At 36.1% G+C, this 22506-nt stretch overlaps 2 protein-coding genes across 2 annotated transcripts; both read right to left on the bottom strand.

Moving 5' to 3' along the window:
* Positions 1-2796: 2796 nt before the first annotated feature.
* Positions 2797-5259, bottom strand: LOC140128443 (protocadherin gamma-B1-like). The gene has a single exon (XM_072150147.1). The coding sequence runs from the start codon at positions 5257-5259 to the stop codon at positions 2797-2799; it is 2463 nt and encodes an 820-aa protein (XP_072006248.1).
* A 2869-nt stretch (positions 5260-8128) lies between these two features.
* On the bottom strand, positions 8129-10816 carry LOC140126353 (protocadherin gamma-B1-like). The gene has a single exon (XM_072145727.1). The coding sequence runs from the start codon at positions 10622-10624 to the stop codon at positions 8144-8146; it is 2481 nt and encodes an 826-aa protein (XP_072001828.1). The 5' UTR covers positions 10625-10816; the 3' UTR covers positions 8129-8143.
* Between the last annotated feature and the right edge of the window lie 11690 nt (positions 10817-22506).

The following is a 22506-nucleotide window of genomic DNA, read 5'->3' on the forward strand; positions in this document are numbered from 1 at the left end:
CAGGTAAAACTTTCTTTATAAATCTCTGAAAGAAAACCCTAACATGCAGTTACATAAACATGGGGGGATATTTACCAGGACCTCTGCGCACCGCCAGTGGCGCAGAGGCCCTAAAATAATCGCAAATGCTTGCTTATTGCTAGCTTTTGCGGTTATTTTCCCCAATCCGCAACCTTCATGCCAGTGGGGCGTGAAGGGTAGGGTGTGACCGGCCAAGCGGGGGGCGCGGCTGGACGGGCGTTACTGTCCCCGCGCCTGCGCACTCGCTGCCGGCGACTTTTCATACGTGAAAAGTCGCCGGCTGCGTCTTTTTCAACGCCAGGCCCTGCCTGACGTAGGTTAAGTGCTGCGCTGCTGGCAGCCCGATACATCAAGAGGCAGAAGGCACGAGCGCCAGCGTATGATAAATATGCCCCATGGAGTACATGTAAAATACACAGTAAGTTGCCCCTAATTTATTATTGAAAAAATGTATTCTTCGTGGTTTGTTCAGTTAAGTTTTTTGTCTAGCATGTCTGTAAAGGAAAGTTATCCAGTAATTTAGCTTAAAAATTGATATTATTCAATTTTTTAAAACAAAAAATAACACATATTAGAACCTAATATGTTCCAAGTATCCCATATATGCTGGGGGGTTTTTTTAGTCCAAATGTGAACTAACTCTCATGTACCACAACTTTAATATGTGTCTCTAAATCATCATTTACATACATTTTCTTATACAGATGTGTCCATTTAAAAATTAGCCATTTAAAAGCCAAACATACATTCAGTTATTTATCATTTATTCATTACATATTATGACTTTTAACTGTTCTTTACGTTCCCTTTAGATGTGGGACATTATTTATCAGAGTACACACCAAAGTGACTTAATTGTTAGTAAGGGAAGTAAGAGTATTTTGTTGCACTAGATTTATGAAAGTACTTGATGTTGGATGCTAACTTTTGTTATATTATAAGACTGTCTAGTATTACAGTCATACCCCAAGGCAGGGGGGCATTAAGACTACCAAGGGTCCTGGGCTGTATGAATATTTGAGCCCCTACAAGTCTGGAATTTGCTTCCTACAGATGGTGCTGGAATCAAATTTTTGTGGGGAATGGAGGATGCCTCCCTTATGCCTGGTTTCAATCTGTGGGTTCAGGACCCTTGTAGAACCTTCAAAGGTACTGAAATGGCTCATGTGACCAAGTGATAGTTTGGGTGGCAATGGGCCCCCTTGAAGTATTGTGTCCAGAGCTACTGAAACAAACTACCTATATTATAATCCACTACTGCTTCAAGCAACCACACATATTTTACACTGCATTATTTTTACATTTACATTTGACTCTATTCCTGTGAATCCAGACCCTCTTTCAACCTGTACCTTCAGGCCAGACCGGTTTTGGTGCACTACTTGTAAAAGGTTTTAAAAATTAGTAAATCCTTGATAAATACAGCACCATGCATTAATTTTGCAGCACAAATTTGCACAGAATTCCATTTTAAAAAGATTGACAAAGCTAGCTTTAGAATAAGTCTAGCCTTTGAAAGAGGGTGTGGCTTTACAGGAAAAGAGGCAAATCATAAAGAATGCAAATGTGAAATATGAAAAGTGCCTTGAGACAGTAGTGGATTATAATATAGGTGGTTTAGATTGTGAGTTGTGCCCGTACCTTGGCCGGGTGCCGTAGGCGCCTATGGGGATGTATATCTGGCCACCAACTTGCGTATCCATAATGGTTATTTGAATTCGGCCTTAGTCTATCAGAAATTGGCAACGTACATTCACCCACAGTGTTGGACTGGCCCAAAAGAGTACCAGAGGATTCTCTGGTTCAACTCTACTGAATACTGAACCCATGACGTCCAGCAGAAATCAACCCAATTTGGAAGCTGCAAGAGTCTATTTCTTGGCAGAGAATAAAGAGTGGGCCTCAGATCAATTTTCTCTGGTGGGCCTAGGGCAACCTAGTCCAAAACTGTTCACAAATTTCCCATCCAGAAAGATACATACACTCCTAACCTAAAGTTGTAGATGTTTTTTTTTTTAAAGAATTAACAATAAACAATCACTATTTTTCAATATATTCAAAAAACTTTAGAAGGCATTATACTTTATTTAAATACAAAGTGCCTTTTACTTAGGTCCAGCAAAGAAAAAAAAATCTATGTGTCCATACTTCATCTATACAGGATATTTAATTACCACAGAAATGTTATTTTTTATGTTTGTATCCATTACATATCTTGAGAAAATATAAGAATGTAGTAGTGAAACATCGAAAATTAAATATAATCTAATGACATGTGAATGGGTTCAAGGATAGTTCATGTACAGGGTTTGTCTTCATCTTTAGAAAACTAAATCCTTCACTAAATACTTAAAAAGTATTACACCAGGAGAAAAAAGTGTTTCATTAGAAAATGGCGTTGTCAATGATAAGTGTTTATGTTATTAGAATTTGTAAAAATATTTTGTGATGTTTATTTTAGTTTTTGATGTTCTTACTTATATTTTTTATATGCTAAAAACTAAGCCAAATAATGATTAGAGATGTCCTGACACCTTGCACCATGGGCTCACAACAAGTTAAGCAAATGCTCCACAAGACTTTAATCACCAATAACAAACTATTGCCGCTTTAAAGCTTTAAAATGCAGCGCAAGCCAAATGAAGGACCATTATTAATGTGGGAATAACAGAATAAAAAAATCTACCAGCCAAAAATAAGAAAGAACTACAAATTTGCAATAAGTTTCACTATGAATTAATAAAAAATATGTTGTACAATTCATAAATATAAATTTTAGATTAACATATTTCTCAACATATGAATACATACCTGTGGTAAGAGACTTTCTGCAGGTAAAGAGTTCTGTACATTTTCACTTCCAATCCCTGAGTCATCGGCATCTATTAGACTTTCCACTGGAACATTGTGCTGAGGTTTAAGGAAAGCAAATTCCCCCTCACTTGGGTCCAAAGTTACACAAACATCATAGGAATATGGCAGAGGTAATGTCCCATTGCTGAACTGTGACATAAATCTGGGATCAATGGGTGGATATAGACTTGTACTCATGGATCCAAATGAAGTAGAAGATTTGGACTCTTTGTACTTGGAGACAACTGCAATAATCACAGTCACCATGAAGAGGAAGGAAATCAATGCCAAGGCTATTACCAAGTAGAATTGTAGGTTGGACTGAGATTCTTCTTTTATAGACTGGTTACTGAGCTCAGGAAGGACCTGATGAAAATGACCAGCGATCACCATGTTTATAGTGACTGAAGCTGAGCGGGATGGATTCCCATTGTCTCTCACTAGAACCACAATTCCATGTTTCATGATGTCTTTCTCTTGAAATACACGAGATGTCCTGATCTCCCCTGTGTGCTGGTCAATGGTGAAGAGTGATGGTTCTGAAGATTGTAAAAAGTAAAACAACCAGGCATTGTGTCCAGAGTCAGCGTCCACTGCCACCACTTTAGATACTAAAGAGCCTGGTTCAGAGGTCCAAGGAACCATCTCAAATGTTGAGCTATCAGCCTCTGGTGATGGGTAGAGAATGACTGGTGCATTATCATTCTGGTCTACTATACATATTCTTAGTGTTGTGCTGCTGTTCAGAGATGGAGATCCATTGTCTCTGGCTATTATTTGGATCTTAATTTCTTTCTGTTTCTCATAATCAAATGACCTCTGAGCATAGATGACCCCAGTTACTGGATTCATGGAGATGTAGGAGGACAGGAGATCTTCTTCATTACTTGTAGACATTATAGAATAAGTTATCTTAGAATTGTCTTCATTGTCCATATCTCTTGCTTGAATATTAAATATTGAAGCTCCGGGAAGATTATTTTCTGGTATAAATGTAGTATAAGTCAGTTTCTCAAATGTGGGGACATTGTCATTGACATCTGATACATCAAGTCTAATAACTTTTCTAGAAGTCATTTCAGGAGATCCTTTATCAGAGGCTTGTATTGTAATGTTGTAGGATGATATTATTTCTCTATCTAAATTACTTTTTGTGACAATTTTATAGAAATTACTGCCTGATGATATTATTTCAAAAGGCAAATCCCCTTTTATTATACACTGGACCTCACCATTTTCTCCAGAGTCACGATCCTGAACTCTGATCACAGCCACCACAGTCCCAGGGGCAGAATCCTCAGGAATAAGATCTGATGACGAGGTAATAGATATCTCAGGAGCATTGTCATTTTCATCTATGAGATCTATTAAAACTTTAGCATGAGCAGCGAGACCTCCTCCATCTTTGGCTTGTACAGAAATGTCATAATATTTACTTACTTCATAATCTAAATGTCTTTTTATTGTAATTTCTCCAGTATTAGAGTTTATTTCATAAGACTGTAGAATATTATTTGCTGTATTACTAATAGAATATGTGATTTGCCCATTGACACCTTCATCTTCATCACTTGCACTGACCTGCAGAATAGTAGAATTCACCGGTATATTCTCCCTAACACTTACTTTATATACATCCTGTGTAAATACTGGAGAATTATCATTGATGTCATTGATAATGATATTTATTAGGGCAGTGCCTGTCTGTACAGGATTCCCACCATCAGAAGCTGTTAGGATGAGCTCATGCTTGTCTTGTGTCTCTCGGTCTAGAGGTTTCTCTAGTATCAGCTCTGGAAATACACTGCCATCAGTGCTGACCTTCTCTCCAAGAGTAAAATACTGGTTTGTACTGAGTCTGTAGCTTATAACAGAATTAACACCAACATCCACATCTTCTGCTTTTTGTAATAGAAACCTTCTTCCTGGGGATGTGAGTTCACTCATGTCTAATGTCAATGTATTATGAAGAAATATAGGAGGATTATCATTTATATCCTGAATATCAATCTTTATATTGAAGATAGTAAATGGATTTTCCACCACAGCATCAAATGTAAGGACACAGTCGGCTGCAGCTCCACACAATGTCTCCCTGTCTATCCTATCAGCAATGTACAGGTTTCCATTATCCAGATTTACATTGAAATATTTCTCTGATACATCTGACATTATCTGTAATTTCCTTCTGGTGAGATCCCTAACATCTAATTGTAGATCCTTTGCTATATTCCCCACAATAGATCCTTTCCTTAATTCTTCATTAATGGAATAACGGATGTGACCAGAGACTGAATGACACAGCCAGGAGAATAAGAAGGGAAATATTACTTGCCATCTGAGTCCTTGCATTGCTTGTCCTTCCTGCAGGTGTAATCCAGCCATCCTTCTTCTCACCAGAAATATAATGGTAAAATCCCTTGTTATATGTAGAATCCACAGGAAAATAATCCCTCTTGTGTATGAGTCCTATACCCGGCACATCCTAGTGTGAAATGCTGTGTATTTCTTCTTGCAGTAGAACACTGTCTGCATCATGGAGGTGATTCTGGATTTACAGAATATTTTCCTTATAGGTGAACAGCGGCGCTCTGAGGCCGATATGCGGAACTGCAGCATCACTGTTTAAGATTTAAAACTGTTTTCAACAACTAATGTCAAAATATGAAATAACATATTTTACATATATATATATATATATATATATATATAATAAAATTATTCTGTATCATAAAATACCTTTTTGCCATGAGTTAAGATTAATTTTTATTATTTTTAAGTAAATCAATAGTTTGGGAAAAGTTTAAATTTCCAGTTAGTAAAAAAGAGTGTTATATTATAATTGTAAGCATATTAACTGTTAAATATACTTATATTAATCTAATGTGTTTTTTTTAATAGTTTTACTTATATCTATGATATTTCTCATTTATAGCAATGGAAAAAGGCTTTATCAATTATAGAAAGGAACCATGCATAAATAGTTTTGAGAGGTGAACCAGACTTCTTAATTTGCACAACATTTTAGTTTCTTATTGCTAAGATAAAACTTATGGAATGCATTAAATAAATTGAGGAATATAGATTCATCTAAAGCATAAAACATGATATGAATAGTTAAAATGTTTTTACTTAATCAATTGTTAAAAAATCTATCTTTACATATAGTCGCTGTTTTGTTCTCAGTCAGTGCTCATACTTTGTCATAGGCTTTGAGTTTTATTTTGAATATAGTTGAACCACCATTAAAAAAGTGCATATCATTTTATCTGTGCATTAAATTATCAACAAAAAGCCTATATCTGTGAACTACATTACATTTTTGACAAAATGTTACCTTTCAAGCTCCTTTTAGATTGCATTTACAGTACACTTCTACGGTATATGTCAGGTAAAACTTTCTTTATATATCTCTGATAGGCAACCCTTACATGCCGTTACATACACATGGAGTACATGCACAATACACAGCAAGTTGCCCCTAATTTCTTATTGAAAAAATTGCTTGAGACTGGGATTTTTATATACACCTCGTCAGAAGATATCCAATCGGTGTGTAATAGAGGAGAGAAGAAAAAGAGAAAGCGTAACCTCGTGAAGACAGTAATGCACAAGGGGAAGGATGGATGGGTAAATTGGTCACTCACCTATTTACATAGGCATAATGCATATGTAAAGTGTAATACCAGCAGCCGGTGGTCTCCTGTAGATCAGCAGCACTCGGACCAGGCTCCGAGGCTGAAGAGGATCATTGAAGAAAAACCCGAATGGAGGCAGGAGTGTTGGCGCTTAGAAAATCCTTGATAGGTAAGTATAAATGGCTCAAAAAGAGCACTTTTTTATTTTACAAAATAAAAGATATTTCTTTTAAAAGATTGTTAAAACAATGAAATAAAATAAAAATGCTACGCGTTGCATTTTTATTTCATTGTTTTAACAATCTTTAACAAGGTAGAATCGTGGTGGTAGGTTCCCTTTAAAGGAGGGTGTGGCTTTACAGAAAGAAGGCAAAACAAAAAGAATGCAAATGTAAAATATGAAAAGTGGATTCTAATATAGGTGGTTTACGATGTGAGTTGTGCCCATACCATGGCCGGGTGCCATATTTGCCTATGGGAAGTATATCTGGCCATCAACTTGTGGCTGGATATACGTAGCCATATTAGTCATTTGAATGCAACTTTAGACTATATCATAAATTGGCAACATACATTCACCCACAGTGTTGGACTGGCCCACTAGAGTACTAGAGGATCCTCTGGTGGGCCATAGTTTAACCCTACTGAATACTGAACCCCCGGAGATCCAGCAGAAATCCACCCAATATTGAAGCTGCTAGAGTCTATTTCCTGAGATAAGGAAGAGTGAGCCCCAGATTAATTTTCTCTGGTGGGCCTAAAGCACCCAAGTCTGACACTGTTCACTCATTTCATTTCCAGGAAGATACATACAATCCTAACCTAAAGTTGTAGATGTTTTTTTAAGAATTAACAATAAACAATCACTATTTTTCATTATATTAAAGAAACTTTGGAAGGCATTAGAATTTATTTACATACAAAACGCCATTTCCTTAGGTCCAGCAAAGAAAAAAATAAGATTTGACATGTCCATACTCCATCTATACAGGATATATAATTACCACAGAAATGTTATTTTTTATGTTTGTATCCATTAAATATCTTGAGAAAATATAAGAATGTAGTAGTGTAACATCGAAAATTAAATATACTCTAATGACACGTGAATGGGTTCAAGGATAGTTCATGTACAGGGTTTGTCTCCATCTTTAAAAAACAAATTCCTTCACTGAATACTTAAAAAGTATTATACAAGGAGATACAAGTGTTTCATTAGAAAATGGCGTTGTCAATGATAAGTGTTTATGTTATTAGAATTTGTAAAAATATTTTGTGATGTTTATTTTAGTTTTTGAAGTTCTTACCTATATTTTTATATGCTAAATACGAACCCAAGTAATGGTTAGAGATGTCCTGATACCTTGCACCATGGGCTTACAACAAGTTAAGCAAATGCTCCACAAGACTTTAATCACCAATTACAAATTATTTTTTTGGTCCGTGTTACTGCTATTTTAAAATTTTAAATGCAGTGCAAGCCAAATGAAGGCCCCAATAATAATGTGGGGAAAACAAAATAAAAAAAATCTACAAGCCAAAACAAGAAATAACTACAACATTTCTATAAGTTTCACTATGAATTAGAAAAAAAATATATTATATACAATTCATTAATATAATTTCAAGATTTACATATTTCTCAACATATGAATACATACCTGTGGTAAGAGACTTTCTGCAGGTAAAGAGTTCTGTACATTTTCACTTCCAATCCCTGAGTCATCGGCATCTATTAGACTTTCCACAGGAACATTGTGCTGAGGTTTAAGGAAAGCGAATTCCCTCTCACTTGGGTCCAGAGTTACACACACATCATAGGAATATGGCAGAGGTAATGTCCCATTGCTGAACTGTGTCATAAATCTGGGATCAACCGGTGGATATAGACTTGTACTCATGGAGCCAAATGAGGAAGAAGATTTGGACTCTTTGTACTTGGAGACACTTGCAATAATCACAGTCACTATGAAGAGGAAGGAAATTAATGCCAAGGCGATTACCAAGTAGAATTGTAGATTGGACTGAGATTCTTCTTTTATAGACTGGTTACTGAGCTCAGGAAGGACCTGATGAAAATGACCAGCGATTACCATGTTTATAGTGACTGAAGCTGAGCGGGATGGATTCCCATTGTCTCTCACTAGAACCACAATTCCATGTTTCATGATGTCTTTTTCTTGAAATACTCGAGAAGTCCTGATCTCCCCTGTGTGCTGGTCAATGGTGAAGAGTGATGGTTCTGAAGATTGTAAAAAGTAAGACAACCAGGCATTGTGTCCAGAGTCAGCGTCCACTGCCACCACTTTAGATACTAAAGAGCCTGGTTCAGAGGTCCAAGGAACCATCTCAAATGTTGAGCTATCAGCCTCTGGTGATGGGTAGAGAATGACTGGAGAGTTATCATTCTGGTCTACTATACATATTCTTAGTGTTGTGCTGCTGTTCAGAGATGGAGATCCATTGTCTCTGGCAATGATTTGGATCTTAAATTCTTTCTTCTTCTCAAAATCAAATGACCTCTGAGCATAGATGACCCCAGTTACTGGATTCATGGAGATGTAGGAGGACAGGAGATCTTCTTCATTCCTTGTAGACATTATAGAATAAGTTATCTTAGCATTGTCTTCACTGTCCATATCACTTGCTTGAATATTAAATATAGAAGCTCCAGGGAGATTATTTTCTGGTATAAATGCAGTATAAGTCAGTTTCTCAAACACTGGAGCATTGTCATTGACATCTGACACATCAACTCTAATAACTTTTCTAGAAGTCATTTCAGGAGATCCTTTATCAGAGGCTTGTATTGTGATGTTGTAGGATGATATTATTTCTCTATCTAGACTATTTTTTGTAACAATTTTATAAAAGTTACTTCCTGATGATATTAACTCAAAAGGCAAATCACCTTTTATTATACATTGGACCTCACCATTTTCTACTGAGTCACGGTCATGAACATTAATCAAAGCCACCACAGTCCCAGGAGCAGAATCCTCAGGAATAAGATCTGATGATGAGGTTATGGATATTTCAGGAGCATTGTCATTTTCATCTGTTATTTCTAATAAAACATTTGCATGAGCAGCTAGGCCTCCTCCATCTTGGGCTTGGATAGAAATTTCATAATATTTACCAACCTCATAATCTACATGTCCTTTTATTGTAATTTCTCCTGTATTGGAATCTACATTAAAAATCTGAATAATATCAGTTGCTGTATTACTAATAGAGTAAGTGATCTCTCCATTGACACCTTCATCTTCATCACTTGCACTGACCTGCAGAATTGTAGAATTCACCGGTATATTCTCCCTAACACTTACTTTATATACATCCTGTGTAAATACTGGAGAATTATCATTGAAGTCAGTGACAATGATATTTATTAGGGCAGTGCCTGTCTGTACAGGATTCCCACCATCAGAAGCTGTTAGGATGAGCTCATGCTTGTCTTGTGTCTCTCGGTCTAGAGGTTTCTCTAGTATCAGCTCTGGAAATACACTGCCATCAGTGCTGACCTTCTCTCCAAGAGTAAAATACTGGTTTGTACTGAGTCTGTAGCTGATCACAGAATTAACACCAACATCCAAATCCTCTGCTTTTCGTAAAAGGAACCTTCTTCCTGGGGATGTGAGTTCACTCATGTCTAATGTCAATGTATTATGAAGAAATATAGGAGGATTATCATTTATATCCTGAATATCAATCTTAATACTAAAGACATTTAGTGGATTTTCCACCACAGCATCAAATGTAAGGACACAGTCGGCTGCAGCTCTACACAATGTCTCCCTGTCTATCCTATCAGCAATGTACAGGTTTCCATTATCCAGATTTATATTAAAATACTTTTCAGGGGTTTTATACACAATACGTAATTTCCTTCTGGAGAGATCCTTAACATCTAATTGTAGATCCTTTGCTATATTCCCCACAATAGATCCTTTCCTTAATTCCTCATTAATGGAATAATGGATGTGACCAGAGACTGAATGACACAGCCAGGAGAATAAGAAGGGAAATATTACTTGCCATCTGAGTCCTTGCATTGCTTGTCCTTCCTGCAGGTGTAATCCAGCCATCCTTCTTCTCACCAGAAATATCATGGTAAAATCCCTTGTTATATGTAGAATCCACAGGAAAATAATCCCTCTTGTGTATGAGTCCTATACCCGGCACATCCTAGTGTGAAATGCTGTGTATTTCTTCTTGCAGTTGAACACTGTCTGCATCATGGAGGTGATTCTGGATTTACAGAATATTTTCCTTATAGGTGAACAGCGGCGCTCTGAGGCCGATATGGGGAACTGCAGCATTTCTGACAAAGATTTTTATTCCCTTTATTTTATGTGTCTAGGTTATTTTCAGTATGAAGTAAAAAATTAATACATGGTATAAATATGTTCACCCCAATGTTATCTATTTGTAAAGCTTCATATGAAAATTATAGGTTTGAAGTAAATGACCAAGAGAAAATAAATACTCTCAATAAGCTATAACATACAATTAATGTTATATCTTGTAATCACTAAAATCAACAGCCTTCTCCCTGTTTTTCCTACTTTACCATAAAATACTCAATATAAGACTATATAACAGCAGGAACCAGTCAAGTAAAAAAATTGCTGAAATCAAACATGCAACAGAAACACTACAAAATACATTAATATTTTTATATAAAATGTATTACATTTTTTTATTATTTAAAAAAAATTAAATTATTTAAAACTTTAAATAAAAATTACTTGAAAAGTTTAGTTACACTTTAAAGAAAAGCAATGTCCATTATGAACAGTGATTTATCTTGCAAGCAGTTTAGGGCTTTTATAAAGATTATATTACACTTAAAGTTCCAATTTTCCACAATTTCATCCTTTTTAACATACGGTAACTATTATTATAAATATTTTACAGAACTTGAGTCTATATAATCCTTACAAGTCAATGGTGACAAAAACTACATTTCCTAAGGTCTTAACTTCCACATACTGTATAAGGGTGAGGAATTCATACAATAGGATAAAAGGGTATTCTCGTTTTGGCAAATGCATGTTATTGTTTGCATAATGAAAAATTATACATTTTTCTAATATACTTTCTGTATCAATCCCTCACAGTTTTCTAGATCCTTGCTGTCCTGCTATAGAAAGCTTCAATGTTTACTCCGTGTGGACAGAAGTGCTCAGCTCTTTTCCCCTGTGTGACTATGGTTAAGTTTCTGTCCACTGGAAATAAACAATGAAGCTTCCTATAGAATGACAGCAAGCAGAGATCTAGAAAAAATGTGAGGAATTAATACAGAAAGTATATTGGAAAATTTAAAATTGGAAAAAAGCTTTTTATTGTACAAACAATAATATTTATTTGCTCACAAGAAAATAAAGTTTTGTACTGTGATAGCCAGTTGAAGAAATTCCTGTTGCTTTTGATAGGTCAAATAAAGTAACCTCCTTGAGATTGCGATACCTTGTAATGGCTAACTGAACTATAAGATTTTACAAGCAAGCTTTCGGGACACCTTAGGACCTTTCATCAGGCATAATAGTATGCCTGTTATACCATGCCTGGTGAAGGGACCTAAGCAGTCCCGATAGATTGTTTATTCAGTTAAAAGATATCACAATTTCAAGAAGGTTAATTTATCAAAAGCAACATGTATTTATTTGCTGAAATAGGAACACCCCTTTCAGAAATGCTATATAAAAACACAGGTGTAGGCCTGTATCAGCCTCCAACATGACAGCGCTCAGCTACGATACTGTACCACGTCTATACACTTTACAGAACGCACCAACATCTTACAGAATAAATTCAAGTATCTCTCGAAATAACCCTTCTTGGTTTTAGAAATGTTTCTTTGCTATATCTATATAGTGAAATATTTCAAAACAAGACTGCAAGGTTGTCTGGAGCTGCTCTGCATTTTAGTATTTTAGTGGGTAAGCTACTAAAAAAAAAATAATAAAGTACCATAAAGGTAACATGCATAACAAATATAATATATAGATATCTTCTAGACATAGCAATAGATGTAATTACTAGTGCCTAATGTCAAAGACATGATGATTTCCCTCAAAGTATCCCCACACATAAGAAGTCTGTTTGCTGTTTGCTAGATCCCTTGTTTGCAGCCCATCTCTCATCACACATAGATGACAATAGGACAAAATGCCCTGGACGCAAACATGGGCAGTCGGTTCATGCATGGGGCCGTGAAACCCGTGACTGTGTGCATGAGCCCATAGAAAGAAATGGGGCTTCTTTCTAGCCACAAAAAAAGACGGCAAACACATGGCCCAATTTCATGTTTACATGGAGGAGGCCTAACTCAGTAATTTTAATAAGATTAAGATGTATGAGGATGTTGCAAATGTAAGAAGAATGAGAGGTTGAGCATGTTGGATTTTAACATATATTTTTGCTAGTAAACAATAGGTTGCAGAATCCAGAGGTGTCTCCAAAAACTTTAGACTATTCTTTAAAAAAATGCATTGCCAGTGTATTTCAGAAGTGTATGGAGGGAAAAATACCTAAAGAAAACAAGAATTCCTCTGAAAGACATTTATGAGGTTAAGGGATATTTTTCTACATTCGATCAGTGTTTCCCTATCAACACGTTCATCAAATAAGTTGGAGCTTTTCCAAAGCATTTTTTGAACCTGTGAATTGATCCTTCAATACACATTCTGTTTCATTGGTTTTCCAATTTTTAAACTTTTAGGTGTACAGGCGGTCCCCTACTTAAGAACACTCGACTTACATACGACCCCTAGTTACAAACGGACCTCTGGATATTGGTAATTTATTGTACTTTAGTCCTAGGCTACAATGATCAGATGTAACAGTTATCAAAGGTGTCTGTAATGAAGCTTTAGTGTTAATATTGATTCTTATGACAACCCAATATTTTTAAAATCCAGTTGTTGCAGAGACCAAAAAAGTTCTGGCTGGGATTACAATGATCAAATATACAGTTCTGACTTACATACAAATTCAACTTAAGAACAAACCTACAGACCCTATCTTGTATGTAACCCGGGGACTGCCTGTATTAACATTTCAATTTTTAAGCCATATTTATTTTATAGTAAATACAAAATAATTAGGGACATGATCTCTTTTGCCTTTTTTTTGCAAACTTTTAACACTACTAGAATCAATGCCAGATATTCCCATATAGAATCATACATGGTAAAAAAATAGCTTAGATATAGTTCTTAATCAAGAATTAATAGATGTAAATTTGTGTAATTTACTTAACAATATGGTAAGAAATAAACATAAATAATACATTAAAATAACCTATAATATACAATGTGGGTTCTTTACTTCATCTGTACAAAACATTTGTAACTCAACTTGTAATTGAATCAAAAACTTTCTTGTGATTTTTGAACATAGCCTATTTAAATATGATCGAAAAAGTAAAGTATAAAGCATCCCAAGACACATATATCATAGACACAAATTAGAAAATGGTAGCTACTAGTGGAGTTCTGTTCAGTCGGAGTGCTGGGCCCTATTATTTCTTCCATAGACTAAGCACATCATAGAAACCTCTGGTACTCGATTGGTTTAGATCCAATGTGCTTATATTTCAAAACAATAAAATCAAGAAAAACACAATAAAAGATGCTAACAATTTCTGAAATGGAAGTATTTAACCATATTGGATAAGAATACCTAAGTTCCCCCGCTAAGATCTGTTCTTGGGACCGACCCCAGTACGTGAAAATTTTAATAGATACACATTTGCACATTACCTAAATATAGTCAACACACATTTCTTTCACAAGTAGCTTGCCTCCTAGAACTGGCCGCTGAATGTTATGTTCCTGGAGGCCCTGTTAGAAACCTATTCATTAGCTCTGGCCTTGAACTCAGACACTCTTTTTATACTAATTTAAAGGATTGGTAAGATACTGTTCGGAGAATACCATTGTAAAGTACAGGGAGTGTACTAACAATGTAACACTATAGGCTTGGACTGACCCAAAGGTGAAAATGAGAATTCCATTTGGGCCCACCTAACTCAGGGGCCCAAAGGGAATACTTATTTTCACCTTTGGGTTAGTCCTCACCTATATGTGACTTCAAAGGCTTAATTGGGCCTTTATTACAATCTCATAAAGGAAAGAGTAGAATGTAATGTTCCAAACATTTGAAACATATTAAGAGATATGATAAGGACACAGAGACATATTTTAAACTATTGAACACATTAAATGTAAGTAATATTAGATCAAATCGTGACCTTATCATTAAATTCAATGATTATTTTCACAACATATGTACATTTTAGGAAATATAAACATTGACATAGGTAAGCATACCTGTGGTAAAAGATTTTCTGCAGGAGAAGAATTCTTTAAAGTTTCATTTCCTGAGTCATCAGCATCTATTAGACTATCCACAGGAACATTGTGCTGAGGTTTAAGGAAAGCAAATTCCCTCTCACTTGGGTCCAGAGTTACACAAACATCATAGGAATATGGCAGAGGTAGTGTCCCAGTGCTGAACTGTGACATAAATCTGGGATCAATGGGTGGATATAGACTTGTACTCATGGATCCAAATGAGCTAGACTTGGACTCTTTGTACTTGGAGACAACTGCAATAATGACTGTTACCATGAAGAGGAAGGAAATTAGTGCCAAGGCTATTACCAAGTAGAATTGTAGGTTGGATTGATATTCTTCTTTTATAGACTGGTTACTGAGCTCAGGAAGGACCTGATGAAAATGACCAGCGATCACCATGTTTATAGTGACTGAAGCTGAGCGGGATGGATTCCCTTTGTCTCTCACTAGAACCACAATTCCATGTTTCATGATGTCTTTTTCTTGAAATACACGAGATGTCCTGATCTCCCCTGTGTGCTGGTCAATGGTGAAGAGTGATGGTTCTGAAGATTGTAAAAAGTAAGACAACCAGGCATTATGTCCAGAGTCAGCGTCCACTGCCACCACTTTAGATACTAAAGAGCCTGGTTCAGAGGTCCAAGGAACCATCTCAAATGTTGAGCTATCAGCCTCTGGTGATGGGTACAGAATGACTGGTGAATTATCATTCTGGTCTACTATACATATTCTTAGTGTTGTGCTGCTGTTCAGAGATGGAGATCCATTGTCTCTGGCAATGATTTGGAGCTTCAATTCTTTCTGCTTCTCATAATCAAATGACCTCTGAGCATAGATGACCCCAGTTACTGGATTCATGGAGATGTAGGAGGACAGGAGATCTTCTTCATTACTTGTAGACATTATAGAATAGGTTATCTTAGCATTGTCTTCACTGTCCATATCTCTTGCCTGAATATTGAATATTGAAGCCCCAGGAAGATTATTTTCTGGTATAAATGCAGTATAAGTCAGTTTCTCAAACACTGGAGCATTGTCATTGACATCTGATACATTAAGGCTAAAAACTTTTCTAGAAGTCATTTCAGGAGATCCTTTATCCTGTGGAATTGGTGCCAGAGGTGGCACTGAAAGCCCTCTCGGTGGGAACCCAGGCTCCCATCCCAGCACAAAGTCCACGAAACAGGATGTGCTGTGCTCTTTTAAAATTTCAAGCACACATCCTGGACTATATGGGGACTACTGGAGGAGCAGGAGGTGTGGACAGAGCTGGAATACCATTAAAGATTTTGCTCTGGGAAGCACAATTATTCTTGTTCATGGGACTCTGGAGGAAAGATACAATAATATACAGAATTTCTCCACTTTCTTACTACTATATTGTTGTCCCGAGAATTCTGATACGATGGAAATATGTGACAAAAAGTTATATTAAAAAAGTCTAAAGGTTCCATTATTTCAACAAATTATAAAAAGGACATTTGCCATTGGATGATACAAACAAGTCTCAATGGACACATTCATAGGCCTTATACGCAAAGTACATCAATGAGGAGTTACAAGAGTCTCCCACCAATTCAATGTAGACTTTACATAAAAGTAACATAAAATAAAAGTAAAATAACACACTGAGATAAAATACAGTATTTTTTGGACTATAAGGCGCACTAAGAATCTTTTGACTTTCTCAGAAATCAAATGTGCGCCTTATTGTCCAGTGTGCCTTATATATGAAATGTACTTACAGACAACAGCTGCCTTGAACAGGTCTGCCACCTGCTGGTCATTCATCCTTATAATCAGGTGCGCCTTATACTCCGGTGCGCCTTATATATGAACCTAGACGTTTTAGCAGGCAATTATTGATAGTGTGCCTTATACCCCGGGGGACCTTATAGTCCGAAAAATACTGTACATTTTCCCTTATAAATACTGAAGAGACAGCAAATACCATTTTTTTATGTTAACAGCTTAAAGTGATCGTGTTGGCAGAAAAATTCTTATTTTTCCACTAAAAATCTCTCCATGGAACTGATGAGTTAACTTGAAATGTTGTGTCCTATGGCCTAGAAGTTGCTGTTTATGCTGTTAACAGAGCAGAGGCAAAATGGCTTCCCTTATAATCAAGGACAGGAAAAAACTACAATGTTCTCTTTAAGTATTGTAATAAAAGAGGCAAACTATTCCTACAAGTAGAAGTCCAAATGCATTGAGCTAGGGATGTGGGGACTCAGCTGATTTATGACAAATCAGATAATAATAATAATTCTTTATTTATATAGCACCTACAGGAAGTGCTGCACAATTGGGCACAAAAATACTGGGCACAATTGGGCACAGAAATACATACATCAGACCCATCTAAACTGTTATAAATCCCACTCACAATTTTGACATTGATGTATACTAATGACAACAGCAAAAAATAGCAGCATTTCAATAGTACTTGGAAACTTCATAGATGGAATAGCTTAACAAGATAGCTTAAAATACAATTATTTAAAGACTTGCAATGTCTCTTTTACTGACAAGGGTAAGGTATACATCACAAGCTGAGCATAACCCTCTCCCTACTTATTATAAAAAAAGCAAATCCAGGAAAGTGCACTTTAAAAGTAAAGTGTGTAGTAGGCCTGTCTATATATAAAAATGATCTTTTACGCATACCAAATGAATATTTACTCAAGGTTTTATTGCGTTACAAAATCACTTAGTTTAAGATTCAATTTGTGCAATCTTTTAAAATTGGTGCTAGCCAAAAAAATGTGAATGGAATGAGATAGGAGCTTTTCTTTTCTAGAGGACTAGGAGTGGCTTTAAACAAATTCCCTGGAATTCCCAGCAAAATAAATTAAGACCCAAATAGCTAAAGAAAACATAACATAACTATAAAAATATTTAACAAAACTTCTAACTTTTTAATTTTTGATGATTTGCTTTTCTCTAATACAAAGCAGCGAAACAGTATAAAATGTAGCTTATTATAGTTATAAATGTTCTGTGATTTTAAAGCAAAAATGTAGTAAACAAATCAGCTAATAGGAAGTCCTAAGATTTTTACATGAGTATAATTGTTGCTTTTCCCAAACTACGGTATATAATTTTAAATTGGTCACTAAATTAAAAAAAACAAATATGAAATATTAATAAATACCTGTGGAATAAGATTTTCTGCGAGGGCAGGGTGTTTTAAAGTTTCGTTTACAATCCCCGAGTCATCGGCATCTATAAGACTATCCACAGGAACATTGTGTTGAGGTTTAAGGAAAGCAAATTCCCTCTCACTTGGGTCCAGAGTTACACAAACATCATAGGAATATGGCAGAGGTAATGTCCCATTGCTGAACTGTGTCATAAATCTGGGATCAATCGGTGGATATAAACTTGTACTCATGGATCCAAATGAAGAAAACTTGGACTCTTTGTACTTGGAGACAACTGCAATAATCACAGTCACCAGGAAGAGGAAGGAAGTCAATGCCAAGGCTATTACCAAGTAGAATTGTAGATTGGACTGAGATTCTTCTTTTATAGACTGGTTACTGAGCTCAGGAAGGACCTGATGAAAATGACCAGCGATCACCATGTTTATAGTGACTGAAGCTGAGCGGGATGGATTCCCATTGTCTCTCACTAGAACCACAATTCCATGTTTCATGATGTCTTTTTCTTGAAATACACGAGATGTCCTGATCTCCCCTGTGTGCTGGTCAATGGTGAAGAGTGATGGTTCTGAAGATTGTAAAAAGTAAGACAACCAGGCATTGTGTCCAGAGTCAGCGTCCACTGCCACCACTTTAGATACTACAGAGCCTGGTTCAGAGGTCCAAGGAACCATCTCAAATGTTGAGCTATCAGCCTCTGGTGATGGGTAGAGAATGACTGGAGAGTTATCATTCTGGTCTACTATACATATTCTTAGTGTTGTGCTGCTGTTCAGAGATGGAGATCCATTGTCTCTGGCAATGATTTGGATCTTAAATTCTTTCTGCTTCTCATAATCAAATGACCTCTGAGCATAGATGACCCCAGTTACTGGATTCATGGAGATGTAGGAGGACAGGAGATCTTCTTCATTACTTGTAGACATTATAGAATAAGTTATCTTAGCATTGTCTTCACTGTCCAAATCTCTTGCTTGAATATTAAATATTGAAGCTCCAGGAAGATTATTTTCTGGTATAAATGCAGTATAAATCCGTTTCTCAAACATTGGAGCATTGTCATTGACATCTGATACAACAAGTCTAATAACCTTTGTGGATGTTTTCTCAGGAGAACCTTTATCAGAGGCTTGTATTGTGATGTTGTAGGATGATATTATTTCTCTATCTAGACTACCTTTTGTAAGAATCTTATAGAAATTGCTGGCTGATATTAGCTCAAATGGTAAATCCCCTTTAATTATACAATGGACCTCACCATTTTCTCCTGAGTCACGATCCTGAACTCTAATCAATGCCACCACAGTTCCAGGGGCAGAATCCTCGGGAATAAGATCTGATGATGAAGTTATAGATATCTCAGGAGCATTATCATTTTCATCTGTAACTTCAATTAAAATCTTTGCATGTGCAGCTCGGCCTCCGCCATCTTGGGCTTGTAATGAAATTTCATAAAAATTTGCAACTTCATAATCCAAATATTCTTTTGTTTTTATATTTCCATTTCTGTGATTAATAGTAAAAGTCTGAAGAATATGATTTTCAGTAGTACTAAATGAGTAAGTGATCTCTCCATTGACACCTTCATCTTTATCACTTGCACTGACCTGCAGAATAGTAGAATTCACCGGAATATTCTCCCTAACACTTACTTTATATACATCCTGTGTAAATACTGGAGAATTATCATTGATGTCAGTGACAATGATATTTATTAGGGCAGTGCCTGTCTGTACAGGATTCCCACCATCAGAAGCTGTTAGGATGAGCTCATGCTTGTCTTGTGTCTCTCGGTCTAGAGGTTTCTCTAGTATCAGCTCTGGAAATACACTGCCATCAGTGCTGACCTTCTCTCCAAGAGTAAAATACTGGTTTGTACTGAGTCTGTAGCTAATCGCAGAATTAACACCAACATCCAAATCTTCTGCTTTTTGTAATATAATTGTTGTTCCTGGGGAGGTGGATTCACTCATGTCTAATGTCAGTGTATCACGCATAAATTTAGGAGAATTGTCATTAATATCCTGAATATCAATCTTTATACTGAAGACATTTAGAGGATTTTCCACCACAGCATCAAATGTAAGGACACAGTCGGCTGCAGCTCTACACAATGTCTCCCTGTCTATCCTATCAGCAATGTACAGGTTTCCATTATCCAGATTTATACTAAAATATTTCTCTGCTACATCTGATACAATTTGTAATTTCCTTCTGGAGAGATCCTTAACATCTAATTGTAGATCCTTTGCTATATTCCCCACAATAGATCCTTTCCTCAATTCCTCATTAATGGAATAATGGATGTGACCAGAGACTGAATGACACAGCCAGGAGAATAAGAAGGGAAATATTACTTGCCATCTGAGTCCTTGCATTGCTTGTCCTTCCTGCAGGTGTAATCCAGCCATCCTTCTTCTCACCAGAAATATCATGGTAAAATCCCTTGTTATATGTAGAATCCACAGGAAAATAATCCCTCTTGTGTATGAGTCCTATACCCGGCACATCCTAGTGTGAAATGCTGTGTATTTCTTCTTGCAGTTGAACACTGTCTGCATCATGGAGGTGATTCTGGATTTATAGAATATTTTCCTTATAGGTGAACAGCGGCGCTCTGAGGCGAATATGGGGAACTGCAGCAAAATTGATTCAAATGTATTTTTACCAAGTTTTACCTAAATACCATATTTGTATAACAATAAATGCTTTTGAAAAGTAATGTCTTGTAAATTTAAATATGAATAAATTGAGAGCCAACTCATCTTGGAGCAAGGTTTAGGTTTGGTTTTGGAAATTGATAACAAATATATATATATATATTATTTACAAGTGTTTTAAAAATTGAAAATTACTAATAAAATTGCTAATTACTATAATGTTTAAAATTTCTTTTAGTTGCTCTTACCACTCCTATACAATCTTACATTAATACGGTTTATTATACTTCTATAGACACTAATCTCTTCTCATTGCTCCACCTGTCTTGACTCATCTTTCCCTTTGTCACTATACAATATTGTAAACATATTTTACTAGTGCTTTGAGTCATGTATCAACATATTAAATATAATATCAATTAAAAATAAAATTACTCTCAAAGTCAGGTGGAAATGTTATTGGAGATAGTGAGGAAAGGGTTGAATAAAGTAAATTCACTGAATAGGTCCTGTCTTGACACTCCTAAACCGATTCTTCCATGATGTCTTTGTAAAAATGCAATTGTGGTTATTTCCTAACTTAGAAATTTAAGATTATATATGTTACCAAATCCAAATACCACCAAATACTTGAAAAATCTGAATCATGCACGTGACAAAAACTTTATAATAAATAAATAGAAAGTGTCCATAGATCTCACTAAGACAACTCAAAGCTTTCTCGATCTATGGCAAAGAAGATGCTGATAATGCTTTTAATAGAGCAGAGGCATGATGGCCGCCTCTTCATCACAGACTTGACAAAACTACAATATCTTTCTTTTTACTAAAGAACAAAATATTGATACAAAAGAAGAACAATGGCCAACATTTACTAGGGGCCGTCCACCAGTTTTCTGTCAGACGTTGCACATTCTTTTCATTGCAAACTGCTTGTACAGATATTTTAGAAGTGTCTGCACCACATTTCTGGCAGACACAACACAATTGTGGTGCACATTTTACTACTCTTCATGTGACCTTGTACCACATTTTACATGCAAAGTCTGCAGAAATGCATTGCATGCCCCATGTTAAAGGTGCACCATAAAAAAAAATGGTGGACTTTGTCGGAGCAGTGCTAGGAGCATCAGATTCATAAAGAATATGAGACACAATTCATGAATCTGGCGCCCCCTGCACACTACACAGGCAAACTGCACATGAACAGACTGCACTGTTCTTAGTAAATGTGCCCCAATATTCATGCAAGCAGATTTCCCTATGCACTAATGTCAAATGTACTAATCTCCATTCACAGAGTTTTGACATTGATGTATACAGATAAAAATACCAATAAATAGCAGATTTTTATTATTTCATGTAATCTTTATAGTACCAGGTGAACAAGAGTTTTGACATTATTTATAGACTTGTAAAAAGCAGAGCCATCACTAGTTTTTCAAGAAGGCTAAAAGCTCTCCCCGTGCCCACCGTAAGATATTCATCCTATCCCAAGCTCAGCATAACCCTCTCCCAATAAAAATCAAAGTTCCAAATATGGAGGGCACCCAAACTGCTTCTTAACTTGTGGTCGTGGATATTAGCGGTATATTCAAATGAAACAAATGGTCCCGGCACTTCAAGGTAGCTTTTAACTTTTTTTTTATTGTTGGTACAATTAGTCATAAAGTATAGCATCCATTTAATATTCTGGGTGTGTTTCGGCTCTCCTGAGCTGTTGAAAAAGCCTAAGGCCGAAATGCATCCGGAATATTAAATGGATGCTATACTTTTTGACCTACAATAAAAAGACCTCTCCCAA

The sequence above is a fragment of the Engystomops pustulosus genome, chromosome 4, assembly GCF_040894005.1.
Source record: "Engystomops pustulosus chromosome 4, aEngPut4.maternal, whole genome shotgun sequence".
Taxonomy (NCBI): Eukaryota; Metazoa; Chordata; class Amphibia; order Anura; family Leptodactylidae; genus Engystomops; species Engystomops pustulosus.

Bases quoted from the DNA above. Each gene is read 5' to 3' on its own strand.
- LOC140126353 (XM_072145727.1), bottom strand. From the start codon at position 10,624: ATGATATTTCTGGTGAGAAGAAGGATGGCTGGATTACACCTGCAGGAA.
- LOC140128443 (XM_072150147.1), bottom strand. From the start codon at position 5,259: ATGGCTGGATTACACCTGCAGGAAGGACAAGCAATGCAAGGACTCAGA.